The 24438-nt window shown below is 42.4% G+C and overlaps 2 protein-coding genes across 2 annotated transcripts; one reads left to right on the plus strand and one right to left on the minus strand.

The window, feature by feature from the left end:
- Positions 1–7519: 7519 nt before the first annotated feature.
- On the minus strand, positions 7520–10980 carry TMEM52B (transmembrane protein 52B). The gene is made up of 5 exons (XM_010181491.1): positions 10933–10980; positions 10270–10313; positions 9346–9384; positions 8229–8395; positions 7520–7770 (listed from the first exon to the last, which is right to left on the minus strand). The coding sequence occupies exons 1-5, from the start codon at positions 10978–10980 to the stop codon at positions 7520–7522; spliced, it is 549 nt and encodes a 182-aa protein (XP_010179793.1).
- A 3399-nt stretch (positions 10981–14379) lies between these two features.
- CLEC7A (C-type lectin domain family 7, member A) lies at positions 14380–18385 on the plus strand. Its single transcript, XM_010181493.1, has 5 exons — positions 14380–14467; positions 15030–15128; positions 15452–15576; positions 17854–17972; positions 18223–18385. Exons 1-5 carry the CDS (start codon positions 14380–14382, stop codon positions 18383–18385), a joined length of 594 nt encoding a protein of 197 aa, XP_010179795.1.
- Positions 18386–24438: the final 6053 nt, after the last annotated feature.

The raw sequence follows: 24438 nt of genomic DNA on the forward strand, positions 1-24438 counted from the left end.
CGGGTGCTTGGCGTACCCCCCGCTCGCCCCCGCAAGTGTAGCGCAGCGGAGCGCAACCCTGAGCCCTGCCGCGGGAGCGCACCAGACACTGACGGCAAATTGGGCGCTCTGACGTCACAGGGAGGCACACCCCCCTACACCCACCCCTCTGCCACGGTGCCGCCGGGGCGGGGCTGGGGGCCACAAAGCCCGTGGAGTTGCGGGGGTGGAAGTCGCAGACCCTTCACTCATCGGGGAGGAGGGCAAGGAGGGATGTCCCACCTTCCAGCCCACGCGTGACGGGGGCACAAGCCGCGTGGCGCGGCGGAGGGAGAGAGGAGCTACGTGTGAGGGCGACCCTCGCTTGTCGCCCCCCTCCGCAGCGTACTTTTGTTTGTACATTGTTTTATTGCACGATAGATTAAAAAGAATATATTTTTTTCTAAAGACAGCAAAATAAACACACGATTGAGCAACGCCGCAACCCCCTCCCTCCCCCAGCGTGACTCAGGGGTTATAAATACAGCATGAGCAGGCACATAATCCACCCGGAACTGCAGGGATAGCCGCGTTGCTCCTCCCCCTCTCCGGCGCAGTAGCGTGGGGCGGTGCTTCGCGAGTGGGAGCGGGGTTCCGGGCAGAGGGTCCAGGACTTTGTATCTCTCGTGTGGGGCTCGAATGCCTCAGCTTGTCTTAAATGGGGGTGATGAGCCAGACCTGCTCTTCAAGTGGCTGCGAGAAGTCAGACCAAAAAAATGCCAGTTTTCGTGACCGTCCCCGCGGCTGCTGGATCTGGATTACTGCCCTGTTTACAACACCGGGGTTAAACAACAAGGGGCAGGCAGTGTGTCACATAATGTGCCAGGCCAGATGCACGCCACAAACAGCAGACTCTTAAAGGGAACTGTCTGCAAACAAGCTGAAATAGCCAGCCAATTTTAGCCCAGTTACTCAGCTCATACATACTCAGAGTATCTGTGTGTTTTTTTCCTAGGAGTAGTTGGGCTCACAATTGGCCAGCAAAGGAGAAGGTGTTAATGAATGGATCAGCATGCTCAAATCAGCACAAAAATTAATTACTGCTACCTAAGAAACAATGAATGGGAGAGTATAAAATAATTCATTGCATGCTTCATCCAGAGAAGCAGAACTTTTACAAGGAGGTACTAGTTATATACTAGTTGTAGTAGACAGGGGCTGAGTGGGACAGCAGACTGCCTCAGATGCAGAAAGTGATCCTCCAAGGCCATACCAGTGGCAGAGGTGAGAGAATCCAAGTTTCCCATATCTGATTTGACCCTGTGCCAGCATGTTGACTTAGAATAAACAAAGGCAGGAAAAGACATTGTTGCTGATTTGCTGGCACTCTGCTTCTACAGTGTAGTTAGAATGGAAAAAATCCAGAATATGGCAAAGAGCCAGTTTGAATCCTGAAGAAATTGAAGAGCAAGCTGGATGCTCCTTAACAATAAAAACAGGATCAGGGGAAACATAAAGCCCTGGTCTTTTTAGGCTGCCTCAAGAAACTCTTAGGACTGATGGCTTTATCCCTATACATTGATATGCACCCTTGAGTTGCCTGCAGGGTGGGACTCACGCCAACACCAGGGGTAGGAAGGGCCTATTACACACCCTCAGAGCAGATCCGGGGTGTTAGCTCATGCTGTTTGCCTTGTAGACAGCTGTTTCATGCACTTGTCACCCCCAACTTTGCACTCAATAGCACACTGCTCCATGAACTCAGAGGCCTTTTGGTAATACTCTTTCTCAAGGCCCTGGTGCGCTGTGAGCTCTCGTCTTAAACATAAGTAGGAGAGATATGGGGGAACACATATATGCTCAGATGGTGGTGGCTCCCAGATAATCTTGCCGGGCACAAGAGTGTAAATAAGCATGGGATAGAAATCTCACCTACACTTAAAATGCAGGCATGTACAGCTGAGCCTGTCACTGTAAACTGCCTTTATGGTCAATAGCAATAAACAGGCATGTTGGGGAGGGGTTTTTCTCACCTGAAGCATGCCATCTCCTTTTGGATGGCTGAAGTGTGGCCCCAAGTATTCTGGCAAGTGCTTTAGTGTCTAAGCTTTTACTACTTAGTGTGGTGTAGTGTGACCTCCTGCATAGTTGCATGCTGAAATCTCTTGAGGACAGGGCAGCCCACAGTGGGAATGGCATAGACCAGTGTGTCCCAGCCTTCACTAGTTCATGTACAGAAGGTTTGTACAGGAAGCATCATCAACTTGTTTCTGTCTATCCTAGGATGTGAACATTTCCCGATGGTTGCAGGGAGTGTCAGAGGATCTCAGAAGGATGAGTCAGAAGGAAGGCATTATTTTTGTGCAGTGCCATAGTGAATAACCTGGACTGAAGGAATCCCAGGGCTCAGACCTGGGGAAAATTCTGGTTTCATGGTATTGTGCCTTTCTATAATACCTGCGTTTGGCCTCCTTGCGTCCTAAGTGCCTGCAGCATAGCAGTTCCTAAAGTGTGTTGAAGGCCTGTAGTGATGTAGATGCCTCTTCTTCAAGGACAAAAGAGAGGAAATTTTCTAGCCGGTTTCACCCAGGTCACCAGCACATTCTGGCAATTTTAACTGACTGATCTCAAACTCCTGTTGTCATCTAAATTGATGTTTCCATCTCAAGACTATACACAAGGCAGCTGAGCTAGCATCTAGTCTGAATTTCTGTTGACAAATCAGAAAAGGGTTCTTCCCTGGTCTGATGCAAAGACACGGCCTGTGAGAGCATTGCTAGGCAGCTTCTCCTCCCCCAACAAATCCTACGTGAGGCTCACAAATCTCCTTACTGAACTCTTCCTGCCCTGATGATACAGCCCTGGATGTGCAGCCACAAGCCTCACTCCTCCCTCTTCTCTGCTTCCTCCCCACCAGGCACTGAATTCCCAGCCCTCTCCTCCAGCTCAATAATAACAATAATGTCACTGGCACAACAGCAGACAGGAAGATGATACATGCAGCAGCAGTGACAAACAGCTGATCATCTGACTTAGCGTTCTTATTAAAATGTCAACCCATGGGCATGTGACAAACCCCACGTTCTGGGTCTGTGTGCTAGAGGGATGAACTGGAAATGAGGTTGGCCAGTTTCCCTACCTTGGACTGCCAGCACAAAGTGGCTCACAGAGTGTCAAAACAGCGTACTCCTTCTTAACCTGGAGTGTCAGAACAGCTCTGAGCACATAGTGTATTGCTGTCCCTGCAGCTCATGTAGCCAGAGGTTCACTTTAAAAGGGATTCCCCAAGCATTGCCAATGCTGTAACCATAGAAGCAGGAGATAAAAATGCTTACACCGAATCTGGGGGCAGGGTTTGCAGCCCCTGCTGTACCACACAGTGCTCCAGGGGCACGGCTAGGAGCTCTGCAGTACACGACTGTGAAGTGAAGCTAGCTTAGGTCTGTCTACCTAACTGGCTAAAATTCTGTGAAATAAGGATAGAAATATATATAAAAGACAGAGCATTTCTGCTTTGTAGTCTGGATGGTGATTAAACCAGAGAGGGCATACCTGAAGTCACTTGCAATTCTGCTCTATTTGATGTCCATCCATGGTACGTGGATAGTCCTTGAGCCCTTGCCTGGAGTCTTTCCTGCAGCACTCGTGACTGGTCACCAGTTTCACTTGACACTGGATCTATAGCAACCCTAAAGCCAATACTGGCACACTGGCCCTAGCTGAGGGCACAGGGTTAGTCATTCCCAGCAAACAGCAGCTAATTGTGTGGATGTTTTCCTTTCTTCTAGGAAATGGCTCTGTATTGTTTATGCTGAACTGCTGTCTCACTGCTGTATTTTCTACATCTTTTTACTTTTTACAAAAAAGCTGCTCATTCCTCCCAACCTGATTGCATGTCCCAAGTTGCTTAAATGCATACTAATTATGTTATGAGGGGATTAAAGAAAATACCTGTTTTGTGGAGAAAAGCAGCAGTAACGGACAAAACCCCAGATTCAAATAACACAAATCTTGAGATCCCTTTGTTCCAGCCGAGGGTTTGGAGTGGCCTGTTGGGAATGGGTATCACCATTACTTACAGTCCTGTGAAAACAAAGGAGCAACACAACAGCAGGGCCATTTTCTGAAGACCAGTCTTTCCCAAGTACCACATATTCTAGGGGAACCTAAGGGTGGCATGGGTACCTCATTTGCAGCACCTGGTGTCAGTTTTGTTTTCCCTCCTGTGACTCCAGCCCGAATTACTCCATATGCAGGCTAAAGGTAGCTGGCGGAGGCTGGTTACCTTTTCTCCTTCAGTATCACTTGTCCTATGCTTGTTTGGGTCCTACCCTTTTCCCAGTGCTTGGTCAAGGGTTGAGTGAACAAATGAGCTGACGCTGAGCCAAAGGTCAGTGACTTGGTTACGATATAGTTATTTTCAGTACTTTGTGCATCATTTTCCCCATCTACAGATTAAATACCAAGGCTTGTCTGTTGCACTGGGAGCGTGACAACATGGTTAACGTCTGTAAAGTGCATGGGGATCTTTGGATGCAGATGCTTAATTATTCATAACTGAAGAGAATTGCTTTTCATGGTATTCTTTCTCTTGTTGTGCAGGATATTGGAGTGCTCTGCAGAGCATGGGTATTCCAGTGCAGCCAGTTTGATACCAGTGGCTGTATGCAGCAGCTGAACTAGCTTTAAAGTATTTAATGATTAACAGAAACCTTTTAGTTATTTTCCAATGTATGTTTTTCTCTATTTGTGAGCAATTCATGTCCCTGTTTCTCTTCAGCATGGGCAAAAGAGTTGCTACTTGAGTATTTGTTTAAATATTGCATGAAAGTATTAGTTCTTTAAAAATATTATCTGAAAGCATAAAAGTGTTTATGACACTTTTCAAAGACTCAACAGTGAGTTCGAACTGCCACTAATGGAGTAAAAAAACCAGCTGAATAGCAGCCAATTGCAGTACCAAGTAGCACTTTACCTCTGTAAATAAGTAAACTTGCTATTTCTTATGGGCTGTTGTCCTGCTTTCTCACAAAGAACGTGATCTTTATTGACTCTTGTCTACATTTTTAGATTGTTTGTGAGGAGAAAATGTCTTTAAATTGTAACAGATTTGAGGGAGAGAGTGAAGTCCTTCCAGTCACTGGTACCTGGTCTTTGCTTTCGTACACAACCTTCTATGGTTAAACACTGTCTGTAGCTCTGCATCTGGTTTTTATTTGTTTGTTTTAATCTGGTGTTTTATCATGTCCTATGCGCTCTGAGTGCAGTTTAGTAGGAAACAGTTCCGGAGCAAGTGAAGTTTTATCTATCATTATTGCCACTTGAAAGATTTTGGATGTCTTGCCAGTAAAAAAACAACTTGAGAGTACCCGGTCTAGCACCTAACAACGAAGAGTGAGACAAGCAAAGAACGATGTGAGCAGGCAGGAAGGGACAGGAGAGACAGTACGGGCTCTGGTCAAGGGAAATACGCTGAAATCAGCACATAACACCCAGCTCTGGGTACAAGTGACCTGCAACTTTTCCTCTTTAAACTGAGAAAGGAGACAGCAGAGTTGATTTGATGCAGAGGAAGGGGAAAGGAAGAATTTTAAAACTTTCCTTTGTATTGCAAATCTTCGGAAAAAAATAACGTTGTAATTATTATTGCAAATTATTAAAAACTGCGCAATCCTGTTCCGGCAGGCAGCGTTACGGCCCTGCGGAGCAACGCTGCCACCTCGCGTTATATGCGCGCACGGCGGGGGCTCGGAGGCAGGAGGAAAGGGAGGGAGGCGGCGGCGGAGGAACGCTATGTCCTCCCCCTGGAGACGATTGTGAAGGCTTCCAGGATGTTTCTGGGCTTGACAGTGCCTGACGCATGTTCAGCAGATCCAAATGTCTCCGCTCGCTTGTTTACTGTGGAGTAAACAAGAGCCTTCCAGAATATGTTCTCAGCTTGGTGGAGAAGTCAGACTTGAAGTGGACTTCAAAAAACAGCTGATGAAACAGGTTTTTAGATGTTCCACAAACAGTTGTTATTACTATTTCATGTGTGCTGTACTGTGGAAGAGACATAACCTTATATATAACTTATTTATTTATTCCATTCCAGTTTATTACTTATTAATGGTACAGTTAGGTATTGACTAGGCAATTCAGGAAGAAGTTTGTGTTCTAGGAAATCAAGACCCTCATTAAATTCCCTTGGATACAAAGTTCCTGTGACTGGGCAAGGTGTGGGACATCATCAAAGGTGTTTTGCTCATTCAGTTCTGCTTCATGCTATCCCTGAAGCTGTCTTACCAGCCTTCTCTAAAATTCTCCATGGCTGTAATCTCAATGGCACTTACAGTACTGAACATATTTGGAGACATGTTCCTTGATCTCTTTATCCACAGAATAACCATATTTTCTATATTTTCACAGGAGCTTTGTGAATATCAGCATATTAAGGACAGTGAGAATTTGGGTACTCCAGTAGGAAGGGTCATGCAGGCACTTCAGAAAGATGTGGTATCCATGACCTGTGCATTCTTATGAACATTAACATATATGTGCAATTCATTCATGACTGTTTATCATCTGATATTGGATGTCCTTTATGTTTTGGATGCTACGGATAGCCTTATGATATTGGATGCTGTAATGTTTTCAGTTGCTGAACCCAGGGTAGAGACAGTATTGATGTAATTCAACAGATACCTTCTCATGAGTATCTAGTCCAAGAAAACATTCTACATGTGGTCCATAGCTGTGCTCATCCAAACAGCTTGATTAATATTTCTGGATGATTCAACATATTTGTATCAAACAGGAAAAACTCACAAATTATTTCTATTTGAGAAATGGCTTAAATATTTTAAAAGGTCTTATTTAATTTGATCTGCTTTTTACAGCAACATTAGGAATAATTAATAAATGATACTACACAAATGCAACTAAATACAATTGAATTTTACTTCAGGGATAGTGTTCCTGCTCCTCCCCTTGTTTGATCAGTTATCACACATATCTTTTTTTAATTCAATTATAAGAGCTTGTGACTACTATTTCAGAATTGCTACATATCATATTCAGAACTCTATTCACTCTGTATGTCCTGTAGGGAATTAAGGCACTATACTGCATGTACTAGCAAATGTATGCTATCTTTTGTTTACATGCAGATCGTGTTCCTACACAGCTCCCTTAAAAAAATAAATTACTATAAATGGTTGGTACCTTCCAGAATTTTGTTGTTATTATCAGATATTAAGACCTTCTTGTCTGTTTTTCTTTTTCTCCCTGTGAAAGCCTCTCTGCCATACTCAGGAAGTTTAGGCAGGAGGCAAGCAGAATAAGACAGCATCTTATTATACAGATCGGCAATCCCCCTGCAGGTGACTAGCTCGGCCAATCATCTCAACGAGGTGTCAAAAAGAGCCATAAAAATATGCTGGATCTGGAACTATTTTAGTTGCTTTTTTCCCCTCTTTCTCATTAGACTAAGAAGGTTAATCCGACATTCCTAACCTTGCTCAGAAGAATCAGTCTCTGTACATAACTGTACGTATTTTTTGTTATTCAGTGAAAACAGGCACTAGTGTCCTGGGAGGGCTGGCTGGGCATCCTTGCCCTCAGCAGATGCCTGCAGTTTTTCCTCCGGCACTGGATCCAGGTCTGGCACTTTCTGCCCCGCCTTGGCGACTGTGAATCTGCTCATGTGCAGAGCTTCTTCGTAGACCGGAGGAGTGTCTGGTGCTGAGAGGGGTGGCGTTCCCTGTGCAGCGTTATGGGAGTGTGCCACAGCTAATATCCTCCTGGCAGCAGGCCCAAACACAGAATGAAGAGCTGAAAGAGAGAAGATAAAAGCCATTTGCCTCATTCTGAAAGCACCATGTGATTAGAGGAGGACAAGTATATGTGCAGTGCACAGGATTTTTCCTCCCCGCAGCCTGAATGTTTTCCTTTTCCTGCCCCTTCATCTTTCCCTAAAAGGGGGAGGATGTGAAATCCCATCAGCAGCATCCCACGATTACTCCTTCCTCAAATGCCACTGAGGCCCATAAGCTGCCCTAATTCCACTCAGACATGTCTCACAGCTATTTCACCATCTGGCTGCATTCGCTACCTGAAGCCAGGTGAGGACCTTAATTTGTACTATGTAGTATGTAAGATGCCACTTTCCCTGTATCTTGCCATGAACTTCCCTCTGCCAGTCTTGGGGTGCCACAATCTGGGCTTTTTACAGTGCAGCCCCTCACATCGGGCTATGCTGAAGTCCCCAGCCTCTGTTGAAGCCAACTCACAGGTAATGGTGCTCTGGAGGGTGCTGTCATGTTCAAAAGCAATGACAGTGACCTCGTAGGGCTGAGGACCCGATTCCTCTCCTGTCTGACGGCAGTGAAAGCAGCATTTCACGCAAACAGAAACCAGGCCACACAGGACCAGCAGCCCACCGATCACCACCACTAGCCTGGAAAGGCAAAGGACACAGAATTAGGACAGAAAGACTCTGTTTGCAGGGACCTTGTAAGGTCTCTTCCTGCTTGAAGTAGTGCTGACATGAAAGCTAGACATGGTAATTTGAAGCCTTGTCCAGCAGAGTTTGGACGGTCTCTGGGGATGAAGATCCCGTGTCCCCTCTAGGCATCTGTTGTAGTGCTGCACCACCCTCGGGGGAAGCATTTTTCCCTTCTGCTTAATCAAAATTTGACTGGATGCAGCTTGGCCATTTGGCTCAGATCCTTCTGCTGGGCACCTCTGAGGAGACTCTGGCTCTACCTTCTCTCTAGATCCACTTTAGGTAGTGGAAAACTGCAATTAGGTTGCTCCCTTAGCCTCCTCCAGGCTGAATAAGCCTGGTCATTTCAGGCCCTCCTCTTATATCATGTCCTCTGGACCTCTGACCATTTTATTGGCTTTCCAGTGGACTTGCTCCAGTGTGCCAATGTCTCTCCTGTACTGAGGGACCAAGACTGGACTACATATTCCAGATGTGTCCTCATCCTTGTGAGAGAGGAAAAATCGTATATCTCAATCTGCTGGCTATACTTTTATTAATGCAGCCTTGTAGATGTCCAACAACTACCATCCTTTTTAATCTCATCCTATTGAGAATTGCTAAGGAATCACTGAAATTACTTTAAAAAAATGTGCATTTTGAAAGGCATATTGTACCATTAATGCTCTATTAATATTGTTCACCTGACTAAATTAATGTGTGTCATAAAAAAGGAGGCTGGCAAGTCATTTGTTAAAGATGATGTGATTGCTCAGGAGTTGGCTTGCTACTGTAGAGCATTAGAGTTTCTCAAGGGAAAGTGGGGGTGACATCACACTTGAGCGAGTCACATTTAATCCCACTCTTTGCTACTGGAATTGTCCAGTAATGCAGATATTTAAAGTAAACGTATGCCGCCTTACCAGATATACCACAAATGGTCCCACTCCGTACCTGAACAGCTGAGGAGAAGAGGGTACAACACATAGTTAGCCACAGAATGCCAAATAAATGGGAAGATCTCTACTGTGTCCTCTTCCAGCTCCCCTCATGCTCCTCAATTACAATCCAGCTTCTAAATGGCACAATGATGAGAAACTCACTTCATGGAGGAAACAGCTGTCCAGACTCATCAGTCCCCCTGTTAAGTGAGTTTGCCTTCTCTTTGGCTTTCTCTCTTTATTGTTCCCCTGATGTTTGTACCTGCCCAGTTCTGTATGCAAACATTAGTGATCTGCATGATGTTACAGTTTCTGAACTTGTCTTCTTTTATACACTTTTTTTTCAAAATTTAGTCTGCCCAACCCTGCTATCTTTTGCTTTATTTTTTTCTGACTTTCTCTTTGATTTCCTTCTGGCCCTGTGAGTACAGTTTGGATGCTGTGTTGTATGTTCCTTTAGTTTTAGTTAGTAGACCTGCCTATGAATTTTAAAGACTTTTTTTTTAGTCAAAAAAGAATCTTCCTAGGTGATTTTTCGCATTTGTTTTGTCTTGATTCCCATTCTTCTTGCAAGCAACATCACCAAGAGGAATATTTGCTAAAGCACTATATTTAAAATAAGTGTTCAAGGAAAGGTCAATTCCAAATTTATAATCTTGGTCAATCAAAATTATACCAGAAAGCTCTTAATCATTACAGTTATCCAAATAGGTAGCAGGAACAGTACCACTGGATCAGTGTGTTGAACAGAAAGTAAATGATACACTTCACAGTCAAATAAACAAAATTTTTATATCGTATCGTATCGTATCGTATCGTATCGTATCGTATCATATCACTGATGTCTGCTACTGCCTTTGTCCTTCACTGTCTTCTTAAAAGAGTGCAAGATCAACAAATACTCACAGTTCAGTGTTGAGACAGCTTTCCTCACCTCTCACTTGGGGGACCTAGAAGGAGAAAAGCAAACATGACACAGCTACAGTGAATTAAGTCCTTGTCATATGCAACTTTCATATCTGTCGCCTGGACTCTTGACAGCCTGAATTTCCTATGTTGTTGACTTTTGTTGTTTCCATATGTTCTGCTGTAGGTTTGAAATTACTCCGATACCAGCTGCATTGTTTCATATCTTATCTTCCCGCAGTCATTAAAATCCTACTTAGCCAATTCGCAGAATAGACCCTGACTTACCTTCACCCTCACCTCAGGTTTCCCTTTCCCCACCACAAGCTATGTCATACTGCAGATGTAGATCCTTCCCCATGCTCACATTAGGAACCTTTAAATGTCCTGCATCATATTATACACACACTGACTTGAATTCTGCTCTGTCCCTCCAGCACTCCTACCCTTCTCATTCCTTTTCCTTGGATGCCCTGACTGTTACCATCCCTGGAATGGCAGCAAATATTCTTCTCTTCCACATGCCTGCCTTTTATATGTCCAGTTCTTTCTAATATCAGGGAAATTATTGTGACTGTCAATTGCTAATGCCCCTCCATCTTTCCAAAGTTACTCCATAACTGAGCAGACACCCCATGAAAAGGAATCTGAGATGCAACTTACCCATAAGAAACACCCTAAAACAAAGCAGATCATGACTGGGCTATGCATCCCTGTAGTGTGGTTCTGTGGCCTCTTGGAGTCTCAAGCGGCTTTATGTCTTTTTGTCCTTTCTAGTTTCAGTTCATCCTCACCATTCCACTAACCACTAACCAGAAGGACCAGATTCCTTGTTGTGCGTTAAATCTAATATCTTCTTCCTTCTTTACCTATTTCTGTCTTCCTCTGGGTCTATCCTTCTTCTCTGCCTTTCAGGTTTTTGCTTTCTCTCCTTCTCTCTTTGTCGCTGGCAATTCCTGTTTGTTTCTGCCTGTTGTTCTCTTGGCCTGCTTCTCTCTCTCTTTTGAAGGATCTCTAAAGCCTTCCAGTCAGATCAGGAGAAAAGCGGTGGCTACAAGTTTTTACTTTAGATGTTGAACTTGTTTAGTGAAGGGCATCATGAAATCTCTGCAGACCTGACCCTTCTCTCCTCTGAGCAGAAAGGGTCTCCAGGTTTGTTAATTCCCAATTATTCCTCTCCCCGCCCCTACCCTGAGGGAGTGGGTTGAAGGTCATGTTTTTGACCGGTTTAAATGGAGTTCAGATTCCTCTTCCTCCTCAAGTACCTTTTCTGCTCCTGCACTCACATTGTCTGTTGACTTTAGCGATATGATCAACATCCAGAGTGTATGTTACAAGTGAGATGTTCTTGTGAAAAAGTTTGCAATATAATAATGATATACAACATTATGTATATGTATATGTGTATGTGTATGTGTATGTGTATGTGTATGTGTATGTGTATGTGTATACGTATATGATGTATATGTATATGTTGCATATATACATGGGTAACACATATATATATATATATATACTTATATGTATGTGTATATATTTATATGCACATGCAACACCTCTTGTATCTCCCATTTTAAGGCTTTGCCACCATCCCTCTTACCTGGTAGTCTCCTGCTATGTCAGTCCTACAACTGATGATCTGTTCACTCACAGGTCCCATTCCTGAATTTCCTGCATGGCCAGCAAAATCCCCCCAGCGAGGTACACTTTGCATCACAGTGCATACATGTTGATTCTCCTATCCTGGATACAATTTGTCCTGCAGCTGGTTAAATTTGTAGGCTCCATTCAGTGACCCATTCATTGCCCCTCTCTTGTAGAACTGCTTTAGATTTCTGTTACTGCTTGTGGCTATTCAGAATGTTATTACATGCATATGATTATATTCACCTTCTCTTTCTCTTCTGAATAGTTGAGACAGAAAAAATACTCTGCAGTAATGTGTTACTATTTGTGTTTGGGAACCACCAGGGACTGGTGCATAAATGTATGTTAAGGGCAGGATAGCAACTAGAGAAACTTGTTGCCCCATGTTGCAATCACAATGCATTCACATTAAGCTGGTGAATCATTAGCCTCGGTGATGCATATTAGAGTTGCAGAGCAGAACCAATGGATTCATGAACATAATGTATTCTCCCAAGGCAAGCTAAAAACCATTTACCATTCTCTAATTATAAGAGTAGTGGTGCCATGTAAACTTGCCCTAGCATGATTTTGTTTATCTATTTATCTATCTGTCTGTTTGTCTATCAATCCATCCATCTATCTATACTAGGCTACTACCAGAAGGTTTCTGGGTCTTGATGGACAAATAAGAAACATAGAAACACAAACTATTTGCTTTATATTTATATAGGAATTGCCCAATAATTTTTTTTGTCTCCTTCTTAAATTCTTTTGTGTATTGTAGGAGTTTTAGAAGAAAGACCCAGCAGAACTGTAAAATAGCCTTTCTTGTATGCATGGCTTTTAGAACTGGAAGGATTCAATATGGAAAAGAAATTACCAGGTTTTTTTCAGAGGCTTTTTATTATCAATGTGATAATTCAATAAATTATAATTTGATTTTTATCTGAAATTCAGTTTCATGAGATTTTCATCAACTGGATCAAACTGGAGAAATATTAGAGAAAGTGATAAAAAATTTCTCTGAAGAAGGAGCAGCAATGTGACATGAAACAGTAACCCCTTCAAAAGCATACCATAACTCCTTCATGAAACTTATTGATCATTCTTTTTCTGTTTCTATGGCATTGCCATTAATGCTGTGCTTCCAGTAATCCACCTCTGGCCCTGCTAGCCTAACATCCAACAGTAGTTTGAATTTCTCTATGTTCCCCTGGCACTACACCCAATTTTTCCACTGTAAGATCAAAAAGTGTGGGAATGCCCTCTGCCCTGTACCCAAAGAGCTTTGATCTCCAGCAGCCTGGGGCTGGCAGAGGCTGGTGAAGCCCCTGGTGAGATGAGGTGCTGGAGGGTATTCTGTGCTACCTGGGGTTCATCCTTGTTCCTGAGTTAACAACTGGTGAGACCAGCAGTTTTCGGGTAGTGTGCAGTAGAGCCATATGAAATAAAACTGAAAGTTCAGATCTCATTCCTGTCATTTTGCCAGCAGAAATAGAACTATCAGGAAATGTAGGACCAGTTAAATTTCTCCATTTTATTCCTAGTGCTCAAAGTTTGAGAGAGCATGGTGCAGGCACTCAGAATCTGACAGATGACCCCTCCTTAGATGCAGCAGCAGCTCTAGTACTATGGCATGCTGCAGTGCTCTGTTAATTGCTCTTGCTAAAAGGCAGAGTTTATCACCTGTGACTTCGCATGGACTGCTTTCAGGCCACAGCTAGTCCAGGAGCACTGCATCATACTCCGGTACATTAATTTTCTAGCCAGACTTCCCATTAGTTCAGCAGATTTCTTTGGCTCATTCTCTTTTACATACTTGGAATATACTTGGAACGGCAGCTGGGAAACCTCGATTCATTTCTTTGTGTACCAGGAAGGGGCAATGACTGTGACAAGTCTATGTGCTACTCTATTAGGACAAGTGTGATGTGCTTACAAGCAATAAGCAAAGGGGATGAGTACATTTCTCATTCCAGTCTTCCTGCACCACTTGAGAAATTGAGGACCCCTTCTGGCTGAATTTACTGAATATTAATCACTGTGTAATAAAGACAGGAAACAACCCCCCTGCTGCTGGAAAACTTCAAGGCATTGTTTAGACTTAGTAAAAAATAAATGTAGTTTCCTCTTCACCTCTCCTCTTCCTTCATTTTCTTTCTACAAAGAGGATATATCCCCAAATAGAGTAACTCTATGTGTCTGTTCCAGGGACTGAGAACTGTGAGGTGTTCATGCCCCATTGCATTTTTGCACATGCAGGAGATTTAAATACTATTCTGGGACTTTGCTGCATGTAAACAACCCGCAGTATCAGTGTGTCATGAAATCCTTTAGTATGAGGCAAAAAACCCTTCTGACTGTTGCATGAATCACTCTGTTAACTCCCAATGACACTGACCATTCACTCGATCCCAGCCAGAACCTTATCCCTGTATCTCCTGTGTGATCAACTTGAATTCTCCATTAACTTTGCTAGAAATGACTGAAGAAGTGACATATGCAGACCTAAGGTTCATGACGCTGGAAAAGTCCCAGGACCAGGAGCTCCAGACTGCCAAAGCAAAAGGTACTGGTGGTGCTGGCGGGGGGGGGGGGGGGTGGGGGGGGGGGGGGGGGCAGTTCTCTCCAAGACAAACTCTCACCTTGGAGAATGATTTTTTATGTGAGACTCAGAGGAGAATGTCACCTACCAAGAACCATCTTGGGTTTTGGAAGCACTTTGGACTCAAATATTCTAAGAAACTGGAGAAAGGAAAAGAGTAAAAGCAGGAAATTAAAAAGAATGGAAGAGTGGAGAATGTGAGGAAACTGTTTAGATCTGAGAGGAGAGATATAATTAAGGTTGTAGGATGTAGTTTGTCAAATCTGTGAAATTTGTTTTCTCTTAAAAGCTCCTGGCTAAGCTAGTCTTCATGGGTTGCTCACTTCCCAGCCCCCAACTTCTAAGGTAGACTGGTCACATCCAAACAATGGGACAATTTTTATAATGTAATACCACATATTTATCTGAAACTCAGCAATTCACTGGACAGATTAGTGGTCATGTTGTCTTTTGCAACATAGGAGCTGCAGATACAAAAATGAGAGGTTCCTGTTCTTGCTGCTTTCCTTCTTTTTGTCTATCCCAGATTCCACTGGCCCATCCTCCTGTTGGCAACTGGCTACAGTGGCACTTGGGGTCTTCTGCCTAAGTTCAATGGTAGCTGCAGGAATCTTGGCTGCCAGGTGTAAGTATGATCACAGAAGGGGTGCTCAGAGTTCAGTATGAACAACTAAAAGTCTAGGAAATTAATTAAGGAACGTGATTAGTCCAGGGGATTAATGATGCAAAAAAGTGTCTCTTTCTGGAAGAGTTTTCCCACTTGAGAGAGCTCCCAGACTTTGAAAATGAGATGTCTTACTCCTAGGTGTGCACAAAGTGTGTGTGGGTCAAGTATATTCAGTCATGGGGAGGTTACATGTGTCTTTGGTAGGTTTATTCAGGTTGTATTGAGCAGTTTAACTTTACTATTAATGGAACAATTTCATTCTTGTTTCACTGTGACTCAAGTCATCCTGGTCTGCCACTTTGTGCGAGAAAGGGATGAAAACTTCACACTGCAAAAGGCAATAATGGAAAGCCTCAACCAGCAGCTGGAGCTTCTCCATGCTCAGAATTTGAACTTGACAGAGACTGTAAAGCAACTTGTCGCTTCCAGAGGTACACAGTGGTGGGAAGATGGTGGTTCCATCACATTATGGTAGCCACAGATTGATTTTTTTTCTATTGACCATATTGAAAGGAAAAATCAAAATCTCTAAAATTGCCCTGAGTTATTTAATTTAAAAGCCATTTCAATCAAGTCGTCCAAAAGTCTGCATTTCCATTTTGATAATTTTTAAAGTATCAGTCTTTCTGAAGTACGTTTATTGAGTTTTTATAATGGAGCTGTCTTATAATCTAAGGCAAACACTTTAATTCAGAAAATACCATGATGGTGACACCTTTTAAAAAATATATGTTTCTAATAGGTAAACTCATTGATGCTACCAATCCCTCTTTCACAGTCAGTTTCATTGAATTATAGTAAAAGTTAAAAAAAGATTAATGGAAAATTCCTACTGTCTTTAATTGTCTGAAATGCTTTGACTCCTGAAGACAGCTTCATTCTGCTACACTGTAGTGGATGCAGCAGTGGAAAAACTGCTACTCTTTGCCAAATAGGATTGTAATCACTGGCTTTAACTGTTTACAGACTGTATGGCAAGAGTATTTTTTTTTCTCAGCTAAGAGAATAATGTGACAGAAAAGAGTCAAAGTGCAGCTGTCAGAAAGATATTTTCTTTAACAGCAATAGGCTCATTATCTTTCACTTTGGCTGGCCATCTCTATCTGATGTCTGCACGCTGGATCCATAGAAAGTATGAAATGCTGCCAGAAAAGTTAAAGTATCAGTTGCATTCTAAAGCACATAGCAAGGAAGAGCTGGCCCTGATCAAGAAGTAAAGTAAATAAGAGATGTAACCATATGACTGAAAGTCTAGTTTTCCTTTTAAGTCCACTTACATCTCTATCTTTGTGAGCATGACTCAACTTTCAAAATCCCCTCTATTTTTGTTTTACTAGCACCCTCCAGGTTTGTTGGTCAGATACAAAAAATATTTATGAATTGTTTTCCTGATTTTCATTTAGAAATGCTTTTTCTGGTCTTCTGGCAACAGGATTTATTAAGTCCCCAATGAAAACATGTATTTAGCTGGAGAATGAAGGAGTAATTGTTGCTCCTCTGTGACAGAGACTGTGTACTGCTCTAGTGGTCCTGCAGGAATCCACTAGACCACTGAAGGCTGCCGTCACTGACAAACCTGATCAGGTGCTCTTTTGTTTTCAAGGGCAGAAATGTATTCCTTGTCCTGAGAACTGGCTACAGTATGGGGAGAACTGCTACCACTTTTCAAAAGAATATAAAACTTGGCAAGAAAGCAAGGCTCAGTGCTCTGCTCTGGAGTCCAGACTTCTTAAGATAGAGAGTAAGGAAGAGCTAGTAAAGATTATTTTTTTCTCTCTCTAATGATACATTCTGCATTTTACTGTGACCTGAACAGCCACTACTTCCTTCCACTATGTGCTATGGCATGTGTGTGCTGAACCAAATGGAAAAAGCTGTCCATACCCCTTTGGAGTCCCTCTGCCTGTGCTCTGGCTGCACCCTCTCTGATGCATTTCTACTGACTTCAGGAGACCCATCAACTTGGGTCTACATCTAGATCTCCATCCCACCTCAGGGCAAATATAACTGAGCTAGTAGTGATTGGCTAGTACTTTTGTTGTCTTGCTAGAGCAGACAAGCAAACATCAGAAGCCTGGCCTTCAGCTTCTTGCTGTACACAACTAGAAAGCTCACTGGCCTGACCTGCTCCCTGACCTCTTCTCCCATATGAGTGGAAGAGGATCCTTGTCCTTTTCTGACTCCAAAGTTCTAAATGAAGCAGCAGATAAAGCACAACCAGGAGATCTCTTTGCTGTGAAGGGATTTCTACCCTGACCCTTAATGGCAATGAGGTTGTATCTTGACTTCCATGGTGTTATTGCCTGTATTTTGAATCTTCTGTGTGCAATGATAGCAAATGATGCAAAGGCCTTTACCTGCCTCACTTACACAGCCAGTGTGTTGGAAGGAAGTCATTAACCTATACCATTACCCAGCTAATGTGCAAGCTTTGGTTATTATCTCAACTGTCATTTTAGCTGAGAGCTACTGAAAGCTCTCAGCAGGTTCATTTTCCTTATCTCCAAAACAGCACTGATTGCCAGAAGTAGGAGGCACTGCCCAGATTCACTTGGAAATCAAAGTCTGTTACGCACAGGTGTGAGCAGCTCGCTTTCATTTGTCTCTCTGCTTTTCCAAATCATAGGCTGTTATGACTGAAGCAGGGATGTGATTCACAGGCTTTGCATTTCTTTCTGTACAGGACTTCACAATACGATCAGCACAGTCTTACAGTCCTTACTCTTTCTGGATTGGGCTGTCTCGCAATGGAGCTGAGGGGCGCTGGCTGTGGGAGGATGGATCAGCTTTCTCCCTTGATCTGTAAGTTACTGCACAGATAGGAACAGACCATGTCTAGGCATACTTGTTATAAGCCAGAAGCAGCAACCCTCAATCAGTAATTGCCTGCTTGCCAGCAGACAGGTTACCCATCGCTTATCAACTTAGGCAAGACCCCATCAGAGAGCTTGTTTGGTATTGTGGGTCAGATGAGTAGCATCAATCAGGAATTATTGTATCAGCCTGTGACTTTTTCCATGGGATGATGAATATCTCTGCTATTTTTTTGCAGGTTTCAGATCCAGCGAGCCAGCTCAAGCCCTTTCCTAGACTGTGTGTGGCTTCAAGGTGCAAACATAGATGCTGCACAGTGCGACGAGTACAAATTTTACATTTGTGAGAAAGTGGTGGATCCTGCAATGGTTGAACAAGTGAGCTACTCGGAGAGGCACTAGTGCGCAGAGCTCTGCAGAGAGCCACGTCCTAGGATACGCTGTTGTGGGGGTGAGTTCTGCCGCAGGGTTTGTGATAGGGAAAACGAGTCTGAGCTCAGGTTAATGTAACATCAGGGATAATCTAAGATTAACTTGCCCTCTGGTGATGCACATCAGCCAGGCTGCTTCTTGGCCTTTTTCTTCATCAATTTCATTCTCTCTTTATTCTTTCAGTCCTTGCATTCTTGTGTAACCACTTCCATCTACTTCTCATAAATTCCTTTCTAAATGAAACAAAATTAAGTATATGATTCCAGAAGTCTATTTTAAAGATTCTTACTTATTTCTGAGAAACAGGAATAAATGACTGTTTGTCAAAATCCATCCATTGGGTGTTACAGATGTGACTTTGCAATTTACAATAAATTTCCAAATATTTGATTTCATTTCGCTCTCCACTTACTGATAACTAGAAAGTGCAACAGAATCAGAGCCTGCATTAAAAAACAAAAATATTTATAGTTCTCCTGGTTAGAGAGAAAAGCTTTCAGATGGCATTGTATGCCCTATGGGCTCAAAGTACAGAAGGCAATTACAGAACACATCTTTATTGAGGAAAGTCAGCAATATTTAATGCCCAAGAATGCCAGTCCAGCTGTTAGTGGATTGTTCTGCTGCACTGGGCATTAGCGGGAAAGGTGCATTCCTCTAAGACATCTGTCTTGATAATTATTCATGTCACGTCTGATCCAATTCTTTGATTTCTTAAATCCATTTTCCATTCTGTTGCAGAATTTCACAACTGGAATAAATATTATTGCTGCTGACCTTTTCTGTAGTGTGTCTTTTTAGTAAGTCACTGCGCACAGTAGGCTCAACAGCCATCAAATACAGGGCCTTTAAATGATGCAAAGCCTCCTGCCGCTTCGCTACTGTTTAAGAGGCTGTTCAAAGAGAAGACTGCATCAAGGAGAGCGTCTGTCTTCTGTAGCACTGACAAACAACAGAGATCTTTGAAATCTCTCAGGAACAGTCACGTTTATCTTTAGGACTTTTGTTCTGTGCGTGTATTTTGTACTAATTTGAACCATTCAATGAAAATGGAACTGTAAGTTGGGGAAGGTGGAGGTATTTGGACAAGCCTCTAATTACGTTTATTTCAGGCATAAAGCTGTGCATCAGAAGTCTGCAGTAGCAACAGCCAACAAGTTTGTGGTATCTAACTCTAAATGAGTGTTTAGCAATATGGCAATTATCTTAATTATAGATATGAAGAAGTAATTTAGAGGAGCAGAGACAACAGAGAGTGTCTTGTCACACAGCTATCTTGTAGTCTGGAAATGCTGCATTTTCTAATTCTAATCACGGAGCCTCAGCAGCCGTGGCAATACTACCTGGGATCCCAGCAGGATGCAGGTACGACATGAATGATGGGAGGGGTAACCCATCCAGGGCTGTTGTTCTGAAACATGCAAGGCATGATATAACTGTCGTATAACCCTTGTTAATACAAGAGGGTCTTAAAGATCACTCCACGAGGAAGCAGGAGAGCCCTCACTGAGGAGGCTGGTATTAGGAGAAGCTGGAGAAGGGCTGAAGCAGTGAGCAAAACTGATGTGAGGGAACTGGTGTGATGGGCAAGGGGTCAGCGGACCAGTGAGGGGAACAATGGTTGATTGTAGGGGCCTGGCTGAGATAAACTTGTTGCGTGTGAAAAGTACTGGTATTGTGGACTATTGCTGGGGGCAAAATGCTGCAGAAAACGAAGGAAGGAAATGTTGGATTTAAGTGTGCTGTTCTGTACTACATTTGGGAGGAGAATATATTAGCCCATCTTGTCCCCCTGTCCAGGGCACAAAACACTGGTCCCCATGGCTGGCTGCTGAATATTCACAAGCTCAGGAACTTATAAAACAAGGAGTAAGTTCCTGGTCATCACTGCTGTCTGGTTTTTTTTTTCATTTTATACCACATCTTCATGCCTCAATGCCTCGTAATTATAATTGTTACACGATGAGCCAAGTTGCACAGAATGGAAGAGCACATGGCATCCAGTAATTATCCTGGGATGTGCAGTGTACATCCCATTACTGTGTTTGTTTAATACCTAATCCTGAATTTCCTTCATATGTAGCATAAATTAGTTCATGTATATTGTCTTAAACCAGGAGAGAAGAATTTAGCTTTACACATAAGATGATCACTTAAGTCACAATAATTATTTTAATAGATGTCGCATCTTTTGTTATATGAGGTTAAAATGTTCAGAACTTTAAAGCAATTCAGAACGAAGCAATTTCATGCACAGTTTACCCTTTCTCATAGCCATCTACACACATTGAGCCACCTTCTAAATCACTCTGTGCATTCTTCATGCACATTCTTCTTAACTCCCTTTGAAATGTTCTCTGCAGAAACCTTTCTCAAATTGCCCAGGGCCCATTAAACTAGTTGGTTCACAGGAGTTTGTTCTGTGCTGCTGAGTAAAGAGAATATTCTTAGTCAGCAATGAGTTGGAGAAACAGTCTTTCCATTTAACTTTGCAAGTCATGCATTGTGCACAGCTACCTGTGAAGCATGGTCCTTTGAAACTATCACAACTTCAATGTTAATTTGTCCTAAGAACCATATCATCTCTGCTGTCATTTGGCTGCAGAAAGCATTTGAAACTGACAAAGTTCAAAAGGCAGCATGTAATCATATGTTTAATTGAATGAATGGAGTCATTTCAAGTCATACAATGCTCATAGCAAATCTTTACATTTTGTTGCACACTGAAAAAGAGAAAGGCTGAATTTTTTTTATAGCCACCACCAGATTAATAATTAGTTACTGTCTGTTGTTGCAATAAGGTTTTATTAGCACAACCAGTTCTGTATTCTTGATGTTATGTTGTTCGCAGTGATAAAAAAATCTTGTCTATAATTAGCCTTTTCAGTTCAATGAAACGTCAATTAAAATCAGAGTATAAGCATTGTACCCATGCCACTTTGTTACAAAACAAGCCTTCAGCTTATAAACTGCTCTCAGTGCTTTGCTTCTTGGCAAATAATTTCCCTACTGTTCCCAACATAAATATTCATCTCAATAGATCTACTAAACTACTTTTTATGAGTGTTTTCCTTCATAGTGCCTATGACAAATCGTTCTGCTCACTTGGTTTTCTTACATTGCTTTCAGTCACTTCATATTGACATATAGCTGCACAAGTAGCTCATTTCTCAGCAAAGCCCAGAGATGCAACCTTGAATGGAGTGTCACAGCTTTATTTTTTAATGAGTTTTCCTCTTTGCATTGTCATGCTCTTTACCCTTGGTGGCAGACAGTCAGTGAACCACCTGCATCATAAAAACTTGAACAAATCCAAGTGGGGGGAAAAGTTCTTGCAGCAAGATCCCAGTACTCATAATTAGCAGAGAGAATAGATGTGTCTCTGAGTTCATGTGGAGACAGAAGCTGCTGTCTTTAAACAGCAGGCCTTCCAAAATATACTTTCATTTTTCAGTTTGCCCAGCCACATGATATATGGAAAATGCTGCTAAATAACCTCTTCTAAGGACTGCTGAGAGAACAAGGAAGCAGGGAGAGAAGCATAGTGATTTACTGAATATATCACAGTAAACGCAGCTGCATATTGGGTACTTTGAGTGAAATATTTAAGTTTTCCGAGGTTTTCAGTTTTGTTTAAAATGAGTCTTCATATCCTAGCTGTAAAACCAAAGTCAATGCCATGAGAGATGGTCAAGAGAGTTTTTTTCTATGCACTTGGAATTCTGCACACAGTGTCATGATTTTAGGAACTTACATTTAAACCTGTGTATTCAAGCTTGTTTAGTCTAATATTTTGCCCTCTCTCTAATCTTTTATTCTCTTTCCATCAACACTAACCCTCTTGGGTAAAAGAACTATTTTTAATGCTAAAAAAAAATGTCAAAAAGGAAACATTACTCATCCTCCAGTTCTCTGGTTAGAGTCATGTGGGGATTTCTCCTTTTGCTAAATTAAGATTCTCATCCTGTAAATTTAGTAAAAAGAACCTTGTGATTTTACATTTGAAAACAAAAATGTAAAGCTTGTGTAAATGCTTCCAGAGAAGCCTATTTCTGTTTCTGTTTCAGAAATTCAGAGTTAGTGGTATCCAATCACACATATGCCTGCTATCCTGAAAACTTACCTACCCTCCCTGCTTCTCGCCATTCTGAAGGCCCACCACAAAACTGAGCAGGAAGAAATACTCCTTCTGTAGAAGTATTGCCCTTTTATTCTGATTTGAAACAAAAATATTCAGAGTTTTGAAGTATTCTTTAGCAGAGAAAAACTACGTAAGTCTGATTAAGCCATCATCAGCAAAGGCAGTATTTCCTCCTTATTCAGTGTTTCTTGTGTTTTACTCCTCTCTCATTCTTTAAATTTATTGGGCTTTTTTTCAGAAAAACATAGCTAGCAACAGTGGGCACCTGAAACAAACAAACCAACTCAAGTGACATATGGAATTGGAGCACTCAGTTGGAACACACTGAAATGCACAAGATGCACAGGTGGCCTTCGTGGGTAAAACATTTCCTGGAGATGGACAGTCAAGTGACCATGCTGAAGTCATATTTGCTGCTATTTATAACTTCAAATTAAATTGAAGGCTTGTCTTAGCACAAAATGTGGTGCAGATACTTAATACGAATTGTGTAGATGGAAAGCAGTATTTTGTAAGTAAATAATTGGCATCAACTTGCCCATGTTATGATGGCAAAAGTCCTATGCACTTAAAAAATCTGCATTTTGAAGCATATTACAACTAAAGGAAAGGGAACAGTTTCTTCTGTTGTATAAGTAAGGTCATATCACAAACATCACACATTCATAGACCAAGATGTGTTACTGTTGAATGTGGTGGTTCCAGTTGCATGCTTATGCAAAATGCATATAGAAATATGCAACAAATTTATAGCAGACATAATGTACTAAATGTCATGAAAATACATCAAAAATACCTTTTCCAATTTATCCACTCAAATCAATTTTCCAACATGATGTAAACATCTCAGAGTCACTTTCAAACCTGGATCAATAACAAGAGGATTTTTATCATTAGTAGAAATGAGACATAAGAAAGAATTTTTTTATTTTTGGAGTAGTGAGACACTGGTTGCCAAGAGAAGCTGTGGATGCCCCCTCCCTGGAAGTGTTCAAGGTCAAGTTGGATGGGATTTGAGCAGCCTGTCCTAGTGAAATATGTCCCTGCACAGAGCAAGGGGATTGGACTAGGTGATCTTTAAAGTTCCCTTCCAACCCAAACCATTCTGTGGTTCTATGACCTCTGCAGGTCATGTGCTCCAACCTCCCTGCTCAAGCTGGGCCACCTAGAACCTATGTCCAGATTGCTTCTGAATATTTCATAGAGTGAGATTCTGCAGCCTCTCTGGGCAACCACTGCCAGTGTTTGGTCACCCTCAAAGTAGAGAAGTGTTTCCTAATGTTCAGAGGGAACATCCCATGTTTCAGTTTGTGCCCATAGTCTCTGATCCTGTCACTGAGCACCACTGAAAAAAGCCCAGGTCCATCCTCTTTGTAGCTTCCCTTCAGGTATTTATATACATTACTAAGTGCCTCTCCAAACCTTCTTTTCTCCAGGCTAAATCATCCCAGCTCTGTCAGTCTTTCATCATAGGATAGATGCTTCAGTCCTTTCATCATCTTTGTGGCTCTTCATTAGACCGTCTCCAGTATGTCTATGTCTCTCTTATACTGGAGAGCCCAGTACAGGTCACAGAACTCCAGGTATGACCTCACCAGTGCTGAGCAGAGGGGAAAGATCACCTCTCCTGGCTTGCTGGCAACACTCCTCGTAATGCAGCCCAGGATACCATAAGCCTTCTTTGTCACAAGGGCATACCGTTGGCTCATGGTCAATTTGGTTTTCATCAGAACCCCAGGTCCTTTTCTGCAAAGCTACTTTCCAGCTGGTTAGCCCCCAGCATGTACTGGTGCACAGGTTGTTCCTGTCCAGTTGCAGGACTTAGCACTTCTTACTGAACTTAGTGAGGTTTTTGTCAGCCCATTTCTCCAGCCTGTTGAGG

This window comes from Mesitornis unicolor, unplaced genomic scaffold (genome assembly GCF_000695765.1).
Source record: "Mesitornis unicolor isolate BGI_N332 unplaced genomic scaffold, ASM69576v1 scaffold24873, whole genome shotgun sequence".
Taxonomy (NCBI): domain Eukaryota; kingdom Metazoa; phylum Chordata; class Aves; order Mesitornithiformes; family Mesitornithidae; genus Mesitornis; species Mesitornis unicolor.